The sequence below is a fragment of the Salmo trutta genome, chromosome 2 (genome assembly GCF_901001165.1).
Source record: "Salmo trutta chromosome 2, fSalTru1.1, whole genome shotgun sequence".
In the NCBI taxonomy this organism is placed as follows: domain Eukaryota; kingdom Metazoa; phylum Chordata; class Actinopteri; order Salmoniformes; family Salmonidae; genus Salmo; species Salmo trutta.
Window position 1 is genome coordinate 66772104 of NC_042958.1, and position 14870 is coordinate 66786973.

Genomic DNA, 14870 nt, shown 5'->3' on the forward strand with positions numbered 1-14870 from the left:
AGTGCTAGCTAGCTGTTGCTTATGATTTCAGTACTAGATTAATTATCTGATTCTTTGATTAGGTGGACAACATGTCAGTTCATGCTGCAAGAAATCTGATAGGCTGGAGGATGTCCTCCGGAAGTTGTCATAATTACTGTGTAAGTCTATGGACGGGGGTGAGGAACACGTGCCTCCTGGGTTTTGTATTGAAGTCAATGTACCTAGAGGAGGACTGAAGCTAGCTGTCCTCTGGCTACACCATGGTGCTACCCTACAGAGTGCTGTTGAGGCTACTGGAGACCTTCTTTGCAAAATAGTATGTTTTAATCAATTGTTCGGTGACGTGATTGTGTTTAGTATAGTTTTATCTAAAAATACTAACTTTTTAAATGTTTTACAATTTACATTTTTATAAAATTCACTGAGGAGGATGGTCCTCCCCTTCCTCCTCTGAGGAGCCTCCACTGACACATACACACACATACACATGAATGCAAGCAAGCACACACACACAACTGCACAAACGCACACACATACGCACACACACGTATTTAGATATTTTCTCCAGGCTCTTTATATAATAATTAGGAAACATCACTCTGGATCATCATTCATCTTTTGCCACAGAATCTGAATCTCCTCTCTGTAACACACAGCGCTCTGTTATTCCCCCTTCTTCTTTGTCCTCCTTGGTCCACCTTTTTCCCTCTTCTCCTCGTCATCCAGCTCCTCTTCCTCCTCTCCGTGCGGCACTCTCAGGTGAAGAAAGTGGGCAATTCTTCCCTCTGAATTGACCCTTGACCCTGGGACGAGGAAGAGGCTATTGTTAACTTCATACGACACCGGGATTGAGTTTGACAATAGCCAGTGAAAAATCAGAGCGCCAAATTCAAAACCACAAATCTAATAATTTCAATTTCTCAAACATACGACTATTTTACACCATTTTAAAGATACACTTCTCCTGAATTGAACCACGTTGTCTGATTTCAAAAAGGCTTTACAGCGAAAGCAAAACAATAGATTATGTTAGGAGAGTACATAGACAAAAATAACCACACAGCCATTTTCCAAGCAACTAGATGCATCACAAATACCCAAAACACAGCTAAATGAAGCACTAACCTTTGACGATCTTCATCAGATGACACTCCTAGGACATCATGTTACACAATACATGCATTTTGTGTTCAATAAAGTTCATATTTATATCCAAAAACAGCATTTACATTGGCACGTGACGTTCAGAATATATTTTGCCTCCAATACTGCCGGTGAATCAGCACCTCAATTTACAAAAATACTTATCATAAACGTTGATAAAATATTAAACTGTTATTCAAAGAATTATAGATGAACATCTCCTTTATGCAGCCGCTGTGACAGATTTCAAAAAAGCTTCACGAGGAAAGCACACTTTGCAATAATCTGAGTACTGCGCTCATGAAAATACACTAGGCAATACAGATACCCATTTTGGAGTCATCTAAAATCATAAATAGCATTAGAAATATTCACTTACCTTTGATGATCTTCATCAGAAGGCACTTCCAGGAATCCCAGGTCCACAATAAATGTTGTTTTGTTCGATAAAGTCCATAATTTATGTCCAAATACCTCCTTGTTGTTAGCGCGTTCAGTTAGCTACTCCAAATGTAGGAAGCGCGCGGAAAATGTCACGATGAAATGTAAAAAAAGTTCCATTTACGTTCGTTCAAACATGTCAAACGTTGTAAAGCATTAATCTTTAGGGTCTTTTTAACGTCAAACTTCAATAATATTCCAACCGGACGATTCCATTGTCTTGAAAAACGTTTTGGAACACAGCTACCTCCTCACGTGAATGCGCACCAATGAACTGATGTCCTTCCCTGAGTCAACAACTTCCCAGCCTTCTTGTTCGCTCTCTGTTCACTGCAAAAGGCTGAAACAAGGTTCTAAAGACTGTTGACATCTAGTGGAAGCCTTAGGAAATGCTAAATGAATCCTTAGTCACTGTGTGTTAGATAGGCAATGACTTGGAAAGATTCCACGCATCAGATTTCCACTTCCTGGTAGGATTGTTCTCAGGTTTTTGCCTGCCATATGAGTTCTGTTATACTCACAGACATCATTCAAACAGTTTTAGAAACTTCAGAGTGTTTTCTATCCAAATCTACTAATAATATGCATATCATAGCTTCTAGATGTTGTGCAAGTGTGTTCTGCTCCACAGCCGACCAGAGGATCCGGTTAGCAGAATGGTGCAACCGGTGCCGGTTCCACGCTTCTGGCCTCAAGTGTGCCTCTCCAGTCCGGTACGTCATGTGTCTCCTCCTCGCACTCTCCCTGAAGTGCGTGTCCCCAGTCCGGTGTGTCCTGTGCCTGCTCCTCGCACTCTCCCTCAAGTGCGCCTTCCCAGTCCGGTACGTCCTGTGCCTGCTCCCCACACTCGCCCTGAAGTGCGTGTCACCAGTCTGGCGCCACCTGTGCCGGCTCCACGCACTAGGCCTCCAGTGCGCCTTCCCAGTCCGGTGCGTCCTGTGCCTGCTCCTCGCACTCGCCCTGAGGTGCGTGTCACCAGTCCGGTGCCACCTGTGCCGGCCCCACGCATCAGGCCTCCAGTGCGCCTTCCCATTCCAGAGCTTCCAGCGACGGTCCCCAGTCCAAGCTTCCGGCGACGGTCCCCAGTCCAGAGCTTCAGGCGACGGTCCCCAGTCCAGAGCTTCTGGCGACGGTCTCCAGTCCAGAGCTTCCGGCGACAGTTCACAGTCCGGAATCTCCTGAGATGGTCCACAGTCCGGAACCTCCAGCTCCATGGCCGGAGCCTTCCCCTGCGCCGATGCCCAGTCCAAGCACGGCGTCCAGTCCTGCTCCATGGCCGGAGTCTTCTTCTGCGCCGGTGCTCAGTCCAGATACGGAGTCCAGTCCTGCTCCAGGGCAGGAGCCTCCCTCTGAGCCGGTGCCCAGTCCAGGCACGGTGTTCAGTCCAGCTCCAAGGACGGAGCCTTCCCCTGCGCCGATGCCCAGTCCAGATCTGGTGTCCAGTCCCGCTCCATGGCAGGAGCTTTCCTTGAGACCGAGGTCGAGGCCAGGCACAGTGTTCAGCCCGGGTCCATGGCTGGATCCATGAGATGAACGGGTTCTTCGGCCCGCACCAGAGCCGCCACCAAAGCTGGCGGATCCACGAGCTGAGCGGGTTCTTCGTCCAGCACCAGAGCCGGCCCCGATGCTGGCGGATCCGCGGGATGAGTAGTGTCTTTGTCCCGCACCAGAGCCGCCACCGACACTAATCACCCCCCCACCCTCCCCATTTGGTTTCAGGTTTTGCGACCTTTGGGGGGGGGTACTGTCACGCTCTGACCATAGAGAACCATTGTTTCTCTATGGTATAGTAGGTCAGGGCGTGACTAGGGGGCGATTTGGTATATGGATGTCTATGTTGTATTCTAGTTTATTATTTCTATGTGGGTATTCTAGTTTTCATATTTCTAGGTTGGTGTGCTTGATATGGTTCCCAATTAGAGACAGCTGGTTATCGTTGTCTCTAATTGGGGATCATATTTAAGACGCATATTTTCCACCTCTGTTTTATGGGATATTGTTTTGAGTTAGTGCCCGTAGCACCTCTTAGTTACGGTTCGTTGTTTTGTTCTTTCTTTGTTGTTTTGTGCATTTCTAATATTAAATATGTGGAAGCCATATTGCGCTGCACCTTGGTCCGATATTTATTCCAATGATCGTGACAAAGGTGTACTGTCAAATTTTGTTTGTTTTGCTTCTTATCCAAGTGTTTTTTTAGTAACAAACAGATTACACCTTCAAGAGTGAGTGAGCGAGCTAGATCATGTATTTGTGTGTGAGTGCATGCGTGCAAGCGAGCGATAGAGTATTTCTGCTGATACTCCTTCTGCGTTCCAATTCTCTACCCTTCAGCCTTAAGTGTGCACTTGTTCACTTGCTGCATTTAAAAATAAAGCACTGGTGTGAAAGTTGTGGAAACTCCCTCTATCCCATGCTTACACCAATTCAATGCTTTGAAATGGGTGAGTGTGGGGAGGGGTACAGGAGCGCACACTGCGTGGGACTTGGAACAGAACACCCATGTTGTGCTTCTCTCACCAGTGGTGGAGACAGGGGATATATCCAGGCTCTCCTCACAGTCCACGCTTTCCTCCCCAGAGAAGTCATCTGTCTCTTCGGGGTCACAGGTTCCCAAAGACTTCATGCGGGCTTGAGCCATCCTCTGTACGGCTGTGAAACCACACAGGCAGACAGACAGAATGACAGACAGACACAGGCACAGAAAAGAGGGTAATAGTTTTTAGAACCAAAACAGTTTTAAGATCAGCTATGCCAAAAATGCCAAACTGTACTTAAGTATGCAGCCACAGAAAGAAATGGACGCACAGACAGATCGGGACACGAGACTTAATGCAAGGCTTCAGGCATTTCTAATAGTAAATATACTATATTATAAGGAACGGGTCATGTGAGCGTGTGTGTGATGTTGCCTGTCTGCACTGCAGCTGTGTGCCCCATCCTATAATCCTGGATGATCCAGAGCAGTGGAGACTCACAGCTGTCTCTGCCCCTAATCTCACAACACCCACACGTTCACACACACGTTCACTTACACACACACACGCACACACACAAACAAACCCAACACACACACACCTCATGATTAAGCCATTTCCACTTAAAACCCTTTCAGTCAAGACGGATATAGACTAATCCCAGGCCAGAAAACATGGCTACAGACAGGAAGTGGTTTCCTCAACTCTCCCAAATGCTTTATGGGTCACTGATGACATAATAAGATGATGGATAGTCAACCTACCTTTGAGTGATGGAGGCTGGTACACATGCGCATTGATTTTCTTGGTGAGGACGCCATTTTCCCCAATGACCCACTATGCAGGTAAAGAGAAAAACAATGTCAAATCTACAAAGGCACACTATTCCCTATGTAAGGCACTACTGGCCAAAAGTAGTGTGCAATATAGGGATCAGGGTGCCATTTAGGCTGCATCAGACTAATTCACTGCACATCCAACACATGGCATAAGAAACTTTGTCCTCAAATGAAAACTGAGACAACCACAACAGATTGTCACATAATGCAATGGTCTTCACACCTGGTTCTTGAGAGCCACAAAGTGTGCAGACTTTAGTTACAGTCCAACATTGACACACCTGATTCAAGTAATCAAAGTTTTGATAAGACATGTACAGATGTAGGATCTTCATTTGATCACCCTGTTGCATTAGAACCTTCCTGCAATGCAGGAATATTAAAACTTGTAGTGTATTTGAGGTTTAAAAAGGCTTCTGACGTTTGTAATTCCACTTTGAAATTTCAGACTTGATTTTCCCTTATGATAAATGTATCAACCACTACAGAAATGTCCATAGAGTCGATGTGCATGCTCGCAGAAATCTAATTAGCATAATACAAAAATCCGCATCAAAATCAGTTTTAAGATGCAGATATATTTTTGCATGGGCTGCGCCTCAATCCACCACATCCACCAATGCGGTGGAAGGTGGCCGAACTACAGTGGTGTTTGTCAGACCTTGAGAACCCCCCCCCCCCCAAAAAAATATTCTCACAAAAACAAATGGTTTGGCCTACAAAACTAATATGACCAATATGGAAAGATAAGACTCTCACGAACACGATGGTGTCCATTTTGCTTGTCTGAAGGTAGCCCGGTACTAGTGTAAAACATTTATGGAAGTGTACAGTGAGGGGAAAAAGTATTTGATCCCCTGCTGATTTTGTACGTTTGCCCACTGACAAAGAAATGATCAGTCTATCATTTTAATGGTAGGTTTATTTGAACAGTGAGAGATAGAATAACAACAAAAAAATCCAGAAAAACGCATGACAAAAATGTTATAAATTGATTAGCATTTTAATGAGGGAAATAAGTATTTGACCCCTCTGCAAAACATGACTTAGCACTTGGTGGCAAAACCCTTGTTGGCAATCACAGAGGTCAGACGTTTCTTGTAGTTGGCCACCAGGTTTGCACACATCTCAGGAGGGATTTTGTCCAACTCCTCTTTGCAGATCTTCTCCAAGTCATTAAGGTTTCGAGGCTGACGTTTGGCAACTCGAACCTTCAGCTCCCTCCACAGATTTTCTATGGGATTAAGGTCTGGAGATTGGCTAGGCCACTCCAGGACCTTAATGTGCTTCTTCTTGAGCCACTCCTTTGTTGCCTTGGCCGTGTGTTTTGGGTCATTGTCATGCTGGAATACCCATCCACGACCCATTTTCAATGCCCTGGCTGAGGGAAGGAGGTTCTCACCCAAGATTTGACGGTACATGGCCCTGTCCATCGTCCCTTTGATGCGGTGAAGTTGTCCTATCCCTTTAGCAGAAAAACACCCCCAAAGCATAATGTTTCCACCTCCATGTTTGACGGTGGGGATGATGTTCTTGGGGTCATAGGCAGCATTCCTCCTCCTCCAAACACGGCGAGTTGAGTTGATGCCAAAGAGCTCCATTTTGGTCTCATCTGACCACAGCACTCACCCAGTTGTCCCCTGAGTCATTCAGATGTTCATTGGCAAACTTCAGACGGGCATGTATATGTGCTTTCTTGAGCAAGGGGACCTTGCGGGCACTGCAGGATTTCAGTCCTTCACGGCGTAGTGTGTTACCAATTGTTTTCTTGGTGACTATGGTCCCAGCTGCCTTGAGATCATTGACAAGATCCTCCCGTGTAGTTCTGGGCTGATTCCTCACCGTTCTCATGATCATTGCAACTCCACGAGGTGAGATCTTGCATGGAGCCCCAGGCCGAGGGAGATTGACAGTTCTTTTGTGTTTCTTCCATTTGCGAATAATCGCACCAACTGTTGTCACCTTCTCACCAAGCTGCTTGGCGATGGTCTTGTTCCAGCCTTGTCTAGGTCTACAATCTTGTCCCTGACATCCTTGGAGAGCTCTTTGGTCTTGGCCATGGTGGAGAGTTTGGAATCTGATTGATTGATTGCTTCTATGGACAGGTGTATTTTATACAGGTAACAAACTGAGATTAGGAGCACTCCCTTTAAGAGTGTGCTCCTATTCTCAGCTCGTTACCTGTATAAAAGACACCTGGGAGCCAGAAATCTTTCTGATTGAGAGGGGGTCAAATACTTATTTCCCCCATTAAAATGCAAATCAATTTATAACATTTTTGAAATGCGTTTTTCTGGATTTTTTTGTTGTTATTCTGTCTCTCACTGTTCAAATTAACCTACCATTCAAATTATAGACTGATCATTTCTTTGTCAGTGGGCAAACGTACAAAATCAGCAGGGGATCAAATACTTTTTTCCCTCACTGTATATGGAGGTAGTTTAGTGCCCAAATTCTTTATTTTAATATGGGTCAAAAAATAGCAAAAAATACTTCCTGATCGTTCTTATACCTCTCAGATATAGGACAGACACTTTAAAACATAACTTCTTTTGATGTATTTTTCCACTATCTGTTATTCCATGAGTGAATCTGTTATTCAAAGTGTTTCTATGGGCTAAATAGGTCCTAAAATTCATAATCAAATAGCTAAATGATCTTAAAACAATTCCATATGTTAGTTTAGTAGAACCCACCCCCCTCCTCCTGTTTTGGATTCAGGATTATTTTCCTGTTGTAGCAAATTAAGATCCTACATCTGTACTAGTTTTAAACGGGTGTGATAGAGCTGGGCTTGATCAAAAATCCTGCACAACCCATTGCTCTCCAGGACAAGGGTTGGGGGACCGCCACTGACATAATGTAATTGAATGCTGTGGTTAGTACTTCAAGGACTGCATGTAGGTTTAGTGGTGGGATAGTTCTTTCAGACATTTAAGGTGGTGCTGTTTTACCTGGAAATTGTCGTTTTCCTCCTCAGGAGACGGTTGGTCTGTCAAACGGAATAGCGTAGCGGGTGTTGGTCTCCGCCTCCGAATCTGAACAAAAGTGAAAGCATTTGTTTGGATTCAATCTCTCAAACTGCTCACGGGTGAATCCTAACTTCCACCTCATTCCAATTTTCATTTAATTGACAATGCATGACCAAGTGAACATTTTAGTGACCAACTACTGTTCTGTAGTAGTGAACGAGACAAGGCATGCCAGCCCGTGATAAAACACTATTCCGAAATGTGGGCCCTGGATTGTCCAAAATCAGGATTACATCATGTTGAAAATGCACGTCCTGGTTTATGAGTCTTGCTGGGATCGAGATAGCCGGATTACAGTTCCCTCCACTATTTTGCTTTATTTCCTTATCCTCAGCCTCTGTAATCTTGTGCTTTTTCCACCACAGCCTAATCCTGGCTGTTCCTTCCCTCATCTGATGCACTTCCAGTTCTCTTCACAAATACTCTTGGACAATCTTACAGCCTCTCCCCCTGTTCTTTAGTCAGACAGGCAGACAGATAGTCACGTGGTCCCGTGTGGCTCAGTTGGTAGAGCATGGTGTTTGCAACGCTAGGGTTGTGGGTTCGATTCCCACGGGGAACCAGTTCAGGAAAAAAAAAAAATGAAATGTATGCATTTACTACTGTAAGTTGCTCTGGATAAGAGAGTCTGCTAAATGATGTAACTGTAGCACTCATTTCAAGTCTGGTCTACATCCATTGCTGTCTCACTTGACTGCTGCATCTCCCTCCCTCATACATGCTGTATCCACTGACTCTCCTCCTGACCTGGCCAAGTGGAAGAGCTGGTGGAGGAAGGAGAGTACACATAAAAAATACTTATACTTTGGTCTAAATACTCTAGTGTTATTACATTTATATACTATAGTGTTTTTGCAGACATGACTGTAGTATACTGTATTTACCATAGTGTTTTTGCGGACATGACCAGTATACTGTAGTGTTTTTGCAGACATGACTGTAGTTTATGGTAGTGTTTGAGGACATTAATGTAGTATTTACTGTAGTGTTTTTGCAGACATGACTGTAGTATACTATAGTATTTACTATAATGTTTTTGCAGACATGACTGTAGTATTTACACAGACATGACTAGAATACTGCAGTGTCTTTGCAGACATGACTGCAGTATTTACTAAAGTGTTTTTGAGGACATGAGTAGTATATTGTAGTAACACCTGCCGACTAGGGTTAGCTAAAATGGCACAACTACGAGACTACGTGTAACCGATGTGAAATGGCTAGTTAGTTAGCGGTGGTGCGCACTAATAGCGTTTCAATCGGTGACGTCACTCGCTCTGAGACTTGAAGTAGGGTTTCCCCTTGCGTCGCAAGGGCCGCGGCTTTTGTGGCGCGATGGGTAACGTTGCTTCGTGGGGTGTCAGTTGTTGATGTGTGCAAGGGTCCCTGGTTCGAGCCCGGGTTGGGGCGAAGAGAGGGACGGAACCTACACTGTTACATACGCCTACTGTTTAGTGAGGGAACACCTCAACCAGAATAGAAGACCGTTCGTGATAGACTGAGTATTGAGTTAGGTCAAAAGTTCTGAGCAATGCAATGGACCAGACAACACATTAGCATATATATATATTTTATTACAATTCTAACATCTAAATGTTACACAGGTTCTAGGCCCATTAAAGGGAAACTGTCACACCCTGATCTGTTTCACCTGTCTTTGTGCTTGTCTCCACGCCCCTCCAGGTGTCGCCCATCTTCCCCATTATCCCCAGTGCATTTATACCTGTGTTCTCTGTTTGTCTGTTGCCAGTTCTTCTTGTCTCGTCAAGCCTACCAGCGTATTTTTTCCGTGCTCCTGTTTTTTCTAGTCTCTGTTTTCTAGCCCTCCAGGCTCCGACCTTTTCTGCCTGCCCTGACACTGAGCCCGCCTGCCTGACCATTCAGCCTGCCCTGACATTGAGCCTGCCTGCCGCCCTGTACCTTTCGGACTCCGACCTGGTTAATGAACTTCTGCCTGTCCTCGACCTGCCTATTGCCTGTCCCTTGTATTTTAATAAATATCAGAGACTCAAACCATCTGCCTCCTGTGTCTGCATCTGGGTCTCGCCCTGTGTTGTTATAGAAACAACACAGAAGTAGATAAAGAACAAGCAGAGTTTATTAAAGTTTAGAGGATTAGGTTTGTGTGTTTGACAGATAACACACATTAACAAGCGTACACCAAAATTACTTCTTAGATCAGCTACTACTAGATAGCTTTCTGAAAGTGATTTCACAGAAATTCAGCTGACCAAGCTCACAAGATGACCAAAAACTATGACAAATACTGTACTTCCAATGGTGGAAAAGAAAGAACAGTTAACTACCACTTTTTTTTTTACACTGCCGCTACTCGCTGTTTATTATCTATGCATAGTCATGTACATATGCATGTACATATTACCTCAACTAACCTGTACTCCCGTACATTGACTCGGTACCGGCGGTACCCCCTGTATATCGTACTACACTGGCTCTGACGCTCGTCAGATGTGGCAGGGCTTGCAAACCATTACACACTACAAAGACAAGCACAGTTGAGAGCTGCCCAGTGACACGAGCCTACCAGACGAGCTAAACTCTTTCTATGCTCGCTTCGAGGCAAATAACACTGAAACATACATGAGAGCACCAGCTGTTCCGGAAGACTGTGTGATCACGCTCTCCACAGCCAATGTGAGTAAGACCTTTAAACAGGTCAACATTCACAAGGCCGCAGGGCCAGACGGATTACCAGGACGTGTACCGCGTGCATGCGCTGACCAATTGGCAAGTGTCTTCAATTACATTTTCAACCTCTCCCTGTCTGAGTCTGTAATACCAACATGTTTTAAGCAGACCACCATAGTCCCTGTGCCCAGGAACACTAAGGTAACCTGCCTAAATGACTACTGACCCGTAACACATGGTCATGGCTCACATCAACACCATCATCCCAGAAACCCTAGACCCACTCCAATTTGCATACAGCCCCAACAGAGCTACACATGATGCAATCTATATTGCACTCCACACTGCCCTTTCCCACCTGGACAAAAGGAACACCTATGTGAGAATGCTATTCATTGACTACAGCTCAGCGTTCAACACCATAGTGCCTTCAAAGCTCATCAATAAGCTAAGGACCCTGGGACTAAACACCTCCCTCTGCAACTGGATCCTGGACTTCCTGACAGGCCGCCCCCAGGTGGTGAGGGTAGGTAACAACACATCTGTCACGCTGATCCTCAACACAGGGGCCCCTCATGGGTGCATGCTCAGTCCTCTCCTGTACTCCCTGTTCACCCATGACTGCACGGCCAGGCACGACTCCAACACCATCATAAAGTTTGCCGATGACACAACAGTGGTAGGCCTGATCACCGACATTGATGAGACAGCCTATAAGGAGGAGGTCAGAGAACTGGCGTGTGGTGCCAGGACAACAACCTCTCCCTCAGTGTGATCAAGACAAAGGAGATGATTGTGGACTACAGGAAAAAGAGGACCGAGCACGCCCCCATTCTCATCGACGGGGCTGTAGTGGAGCAGGTTGAGAGCTTCAAGTTCCTTTGTCATCACCAACAAAGGAACATGGTCCAAGCACACCAACACAGTCGTGAAGAGGGCACGACAAACCTATTCCCCCTCAGGAGACTGAAAAGATTTGGCATGGGTCCTCAGATCCTCAAAAGGTTTTACAGCTGCACCATCGAGAGCATCCTGACTGGTTGCATCACCGCCTGGTATGGCAACTGCTCGGCCTCCAACCACAAGGCACTACAGAGGGTAATGCGAACGGCCCAGTACATCACTGGGGCCAAGCTTCCTGCCATCCCGGACCTCTATACCAGCCAGTGTCAGAGGAAGGCCCTAAAATTGTCAAAGACTCCAACCATCCTAGTCATAGACTGTTCTCTCTGCTACCGCACGGCAAGCGGTACCGGAGCGCCAAGTCTAGGTCCAAGAGGCTTCTAAACATCTTCTACCCCCAAGCCATAAGATTCCTGAACATCTAGTCAAATGGCTACCCAGACTATTTGCAGTGCCCCCCCCCCTCACACCCTCTTTACACCACTGCTACTCTTGTTGTCATCTATGCATAGTCACTTTAATAACTTTACTACATGTACATACTACCTCAACTAACTGGTGCCCCGCACATTGACTCTGTATCGGTACCCCCCTGTATACAGTCTCGCTATTGTTATTTTACTGCTGCTCTTTAATTACTTTTATCTCTTAATCTTATCTGTATTTTTTTGAAATTGCATTGTTGGTTAGGGGCTCATAAGTAAGCATTTCACTGTAAATTCTACACCTGTTGTATTCGGCATGTGACTAATAAAATGTGATTTGATATAGGCTCGTTATTGTTGTTTTATTGTGTTACCTTTTCTACTTTAGTTTATTTATTTAGTAAATATTTTCTTAAAACTGCATTGTTGGTTAAGGGATTGAAAGTAAACATTACACACACACACACACACACACACACACACACACACACACACACACACACACACACACACACACACACACACACACACACACACACACACACACACACACACGGCCTTCCATGTACAAAGCTTTCACTTGAACATGACAAACGGGTGCTTCTATACATTTCCTGCATGTCCTGCCTTAATAAGGGTGCCCAGGGAAACACTGACCAAAAGTTTGTTTCCTAGCCTGTCACACAATATTTTTCAGTTACAAGATTGTAACTGATTGAGGTTTAGGTGAGGGTTGTGGTGATGCCCATCTACTGTGGAAATCCAGTTAAAGCGCAGGCAGAGTCTTTATAGAGTCTTTATAGATTCAGGTAATGGAGATGATACATAGCAGGGAGTGATTGACAGTTGACATGAAACTTGTCTTGAATTGAAACTTGGTTGGCTTTGTATGGAGCATGGTTTATCTAAAAGGAGATACAGAAAGGTGCAGATAATAACAGTCAAAAACAGCAATGAATATAATGAATGGAAATAATCAATGTCAAAATGCAAATGAAATAAGCATATACATGGGTAAAGCTATATAGCAGGAGTTACTACAATACACTAGTCATGTCCACAAAACACGTACAGTCATGTCCGCAAAAACACTACAATGAATTCTACCGTATGCTAGACATGCCCGCAAAAACAATGAATACTATAATATATTAGACATGTCCGCAAAAACACTACAGTGAATACTACAATAAAGTCAGCAGAAACACTACAATGATTACTAATAGTATATAGATTTACTTAGACCATAGTATACATTTGTATTTCTTCATGTGGGTTAGCTGTAAATGTAACAACTAGGACTACAATTTTACCTTTATTTAACAAGGCAAATCAGTTAAGAACAAATTCTTATTTTTAATGACAGCCTAGGAACAGTGGGTTAACTGCCTTGTTCAGGGGCAGAACAACAGACCTTGTCAGCTCAGAGATTCGATCTTGCAACCTTTCGGTTACTAGTCCAACACTCTAACCACTAGGCTACCTGCCGCCCCAATGGAAATTATTCTCGACAAATGTCTAAATGCATTGTATCCACATTTGTGGTTGTACTGTGTTTTTAAATAGTCAAATAAAATAAATCAAGGGATACTACAGTGTGGAGTATACTATAATATTTTATAGTAAGCACTACACGATTGAAGGGGAACCTCAGGAAATCCTTGGCAGGAGCTCCCCAAGGACAGTACATTCAAATCAAAACAGCATTGACCAAGCTAGCTAGCAGTCCAATCGATCAAAAAATTATAAAGTAAGCATTACATTGTGTAGTACAGTATTCTACACAGTATACTTTCTAAAGTAAGCACTACATGATCAAGGGATATTACAGTGTGTAGTATAGTATTCTACAGTACACTCAAAAATATTATAGCAAGCACTACACGATCAAGTGATACTAAAGTGTGTAGTGTATAAGTATCCAATATACTACAAGATTCTATAGCAAGCACGACACGATTGAAGGATATTACAGTGTGTAGTATAGAATTCTCCAGTATACTACAAAATTCTATAGTAAGCGCTAGGCGATCGAGGGGGATATTACAGTGTGTAATATAATTGTAACGATGTACGCTGAGAAACACAAACAACGCACCGACATGAAACAGAGTCAATAACACCTGAGGAAAGAACCAAGGGGAGAGACAGATACAGGGAAGATAATCAAGGAGGTGATGGAGTCCAGGTGAGCGTCATGAGGCGCAGGTGCGCGAGACGATGGTGACAGGTGTGCAGGACCTGATGACCTAGAGGCCGGAGAGGGAGTATACGTGACAATATTATTTTACATTATACTACATAATTCTAAAGTTAGTACTCCACATGATCAAGGGATAGTTGTCACGTCCTGACCAGTAAAGGGGTTATTTGTTATTTTAGTTTGGTCAGGACGTGGCAGGGGGTGTTTGTTTAGAGTGTTTCGGTGTTTGTTGGGCTATGGTATTATGTAAGAGGGGTGTTTGTTTAGAGTGTTCCGGGGTTTTTGGTCTATGTTCTAGGTTAGTGTTTTTCTATGTTCAGTCTAGTTTTCTACTTCTATGTTTAGGGTTTGTTGATTGACCTTCAATTGGAGGCAGCTGTTCCTCGTTGCCTCTGATTGAAGGTCCTATGTATAGGGGTGTTTGTGCTATGGGGGTTTGTGGGTAGTTGTTTCCTGTTTTGTGTCTGTGCACCTGACAGGACTGTTTAGTGTTGTTCGTTGTTTTGTATATGTGATTTGTTTGTTTTTCCTTCTTTTGATTTAATAAAGAAGATGAGTATACACGTTCCCGCTGCACCTTGGTCCAATCCTTACGACGCCCGTTACAATAGTACAGTGTGTAGTATGGTATACTACAAAAGTCTATAGTAAGCACTACACGATAGAGGGATACTACAGTGTAGAGTATAAGATTTTACAGTTTATTACAGAATTCTATATCATTCTATAGAAAGTTCTATGGTAAACTGTAGTATTCTTTTTATGTGGGTAGGAGGCCA

At 44.1% G+C, this 14870-nt stretch overlaps 1 protein-coding gene across 1 annotated transcript in view; it reads right to left on the reverse strand.

Moving 5' to 3' along the window:
• Window positions 1–431: 431 nt before the first annotated feature.
• Window positions 432–14870, reverse strand: part of LOC115161159 (protein phosphatase 1 regulatory subunit 1B) — a 34560-nt gene continuing 20121 nt past the window's right edge. Inside the window, exons 2-5 of the mRNA XM_029711936.1 lie at window positions 7834–7917; window positions 4805–4877; window positions 4084–4215; window positions 432–785 (exon numbers count right to left, since the gene is read on the reverse strand). Coding sequence (XP_029567796.1) covers window positions 646–785; window positions 4084–4215; window positions 4805–4877; window positions 7834–7917 — 429 coding nt within the window. The 3' untranslated portion in view covers window positions 432–645. The remainder of the gene's footprint in view (window positions 786–4083; window positions 4216–4804; window positions 4878–7833; window positions 7918–14870) is intronic.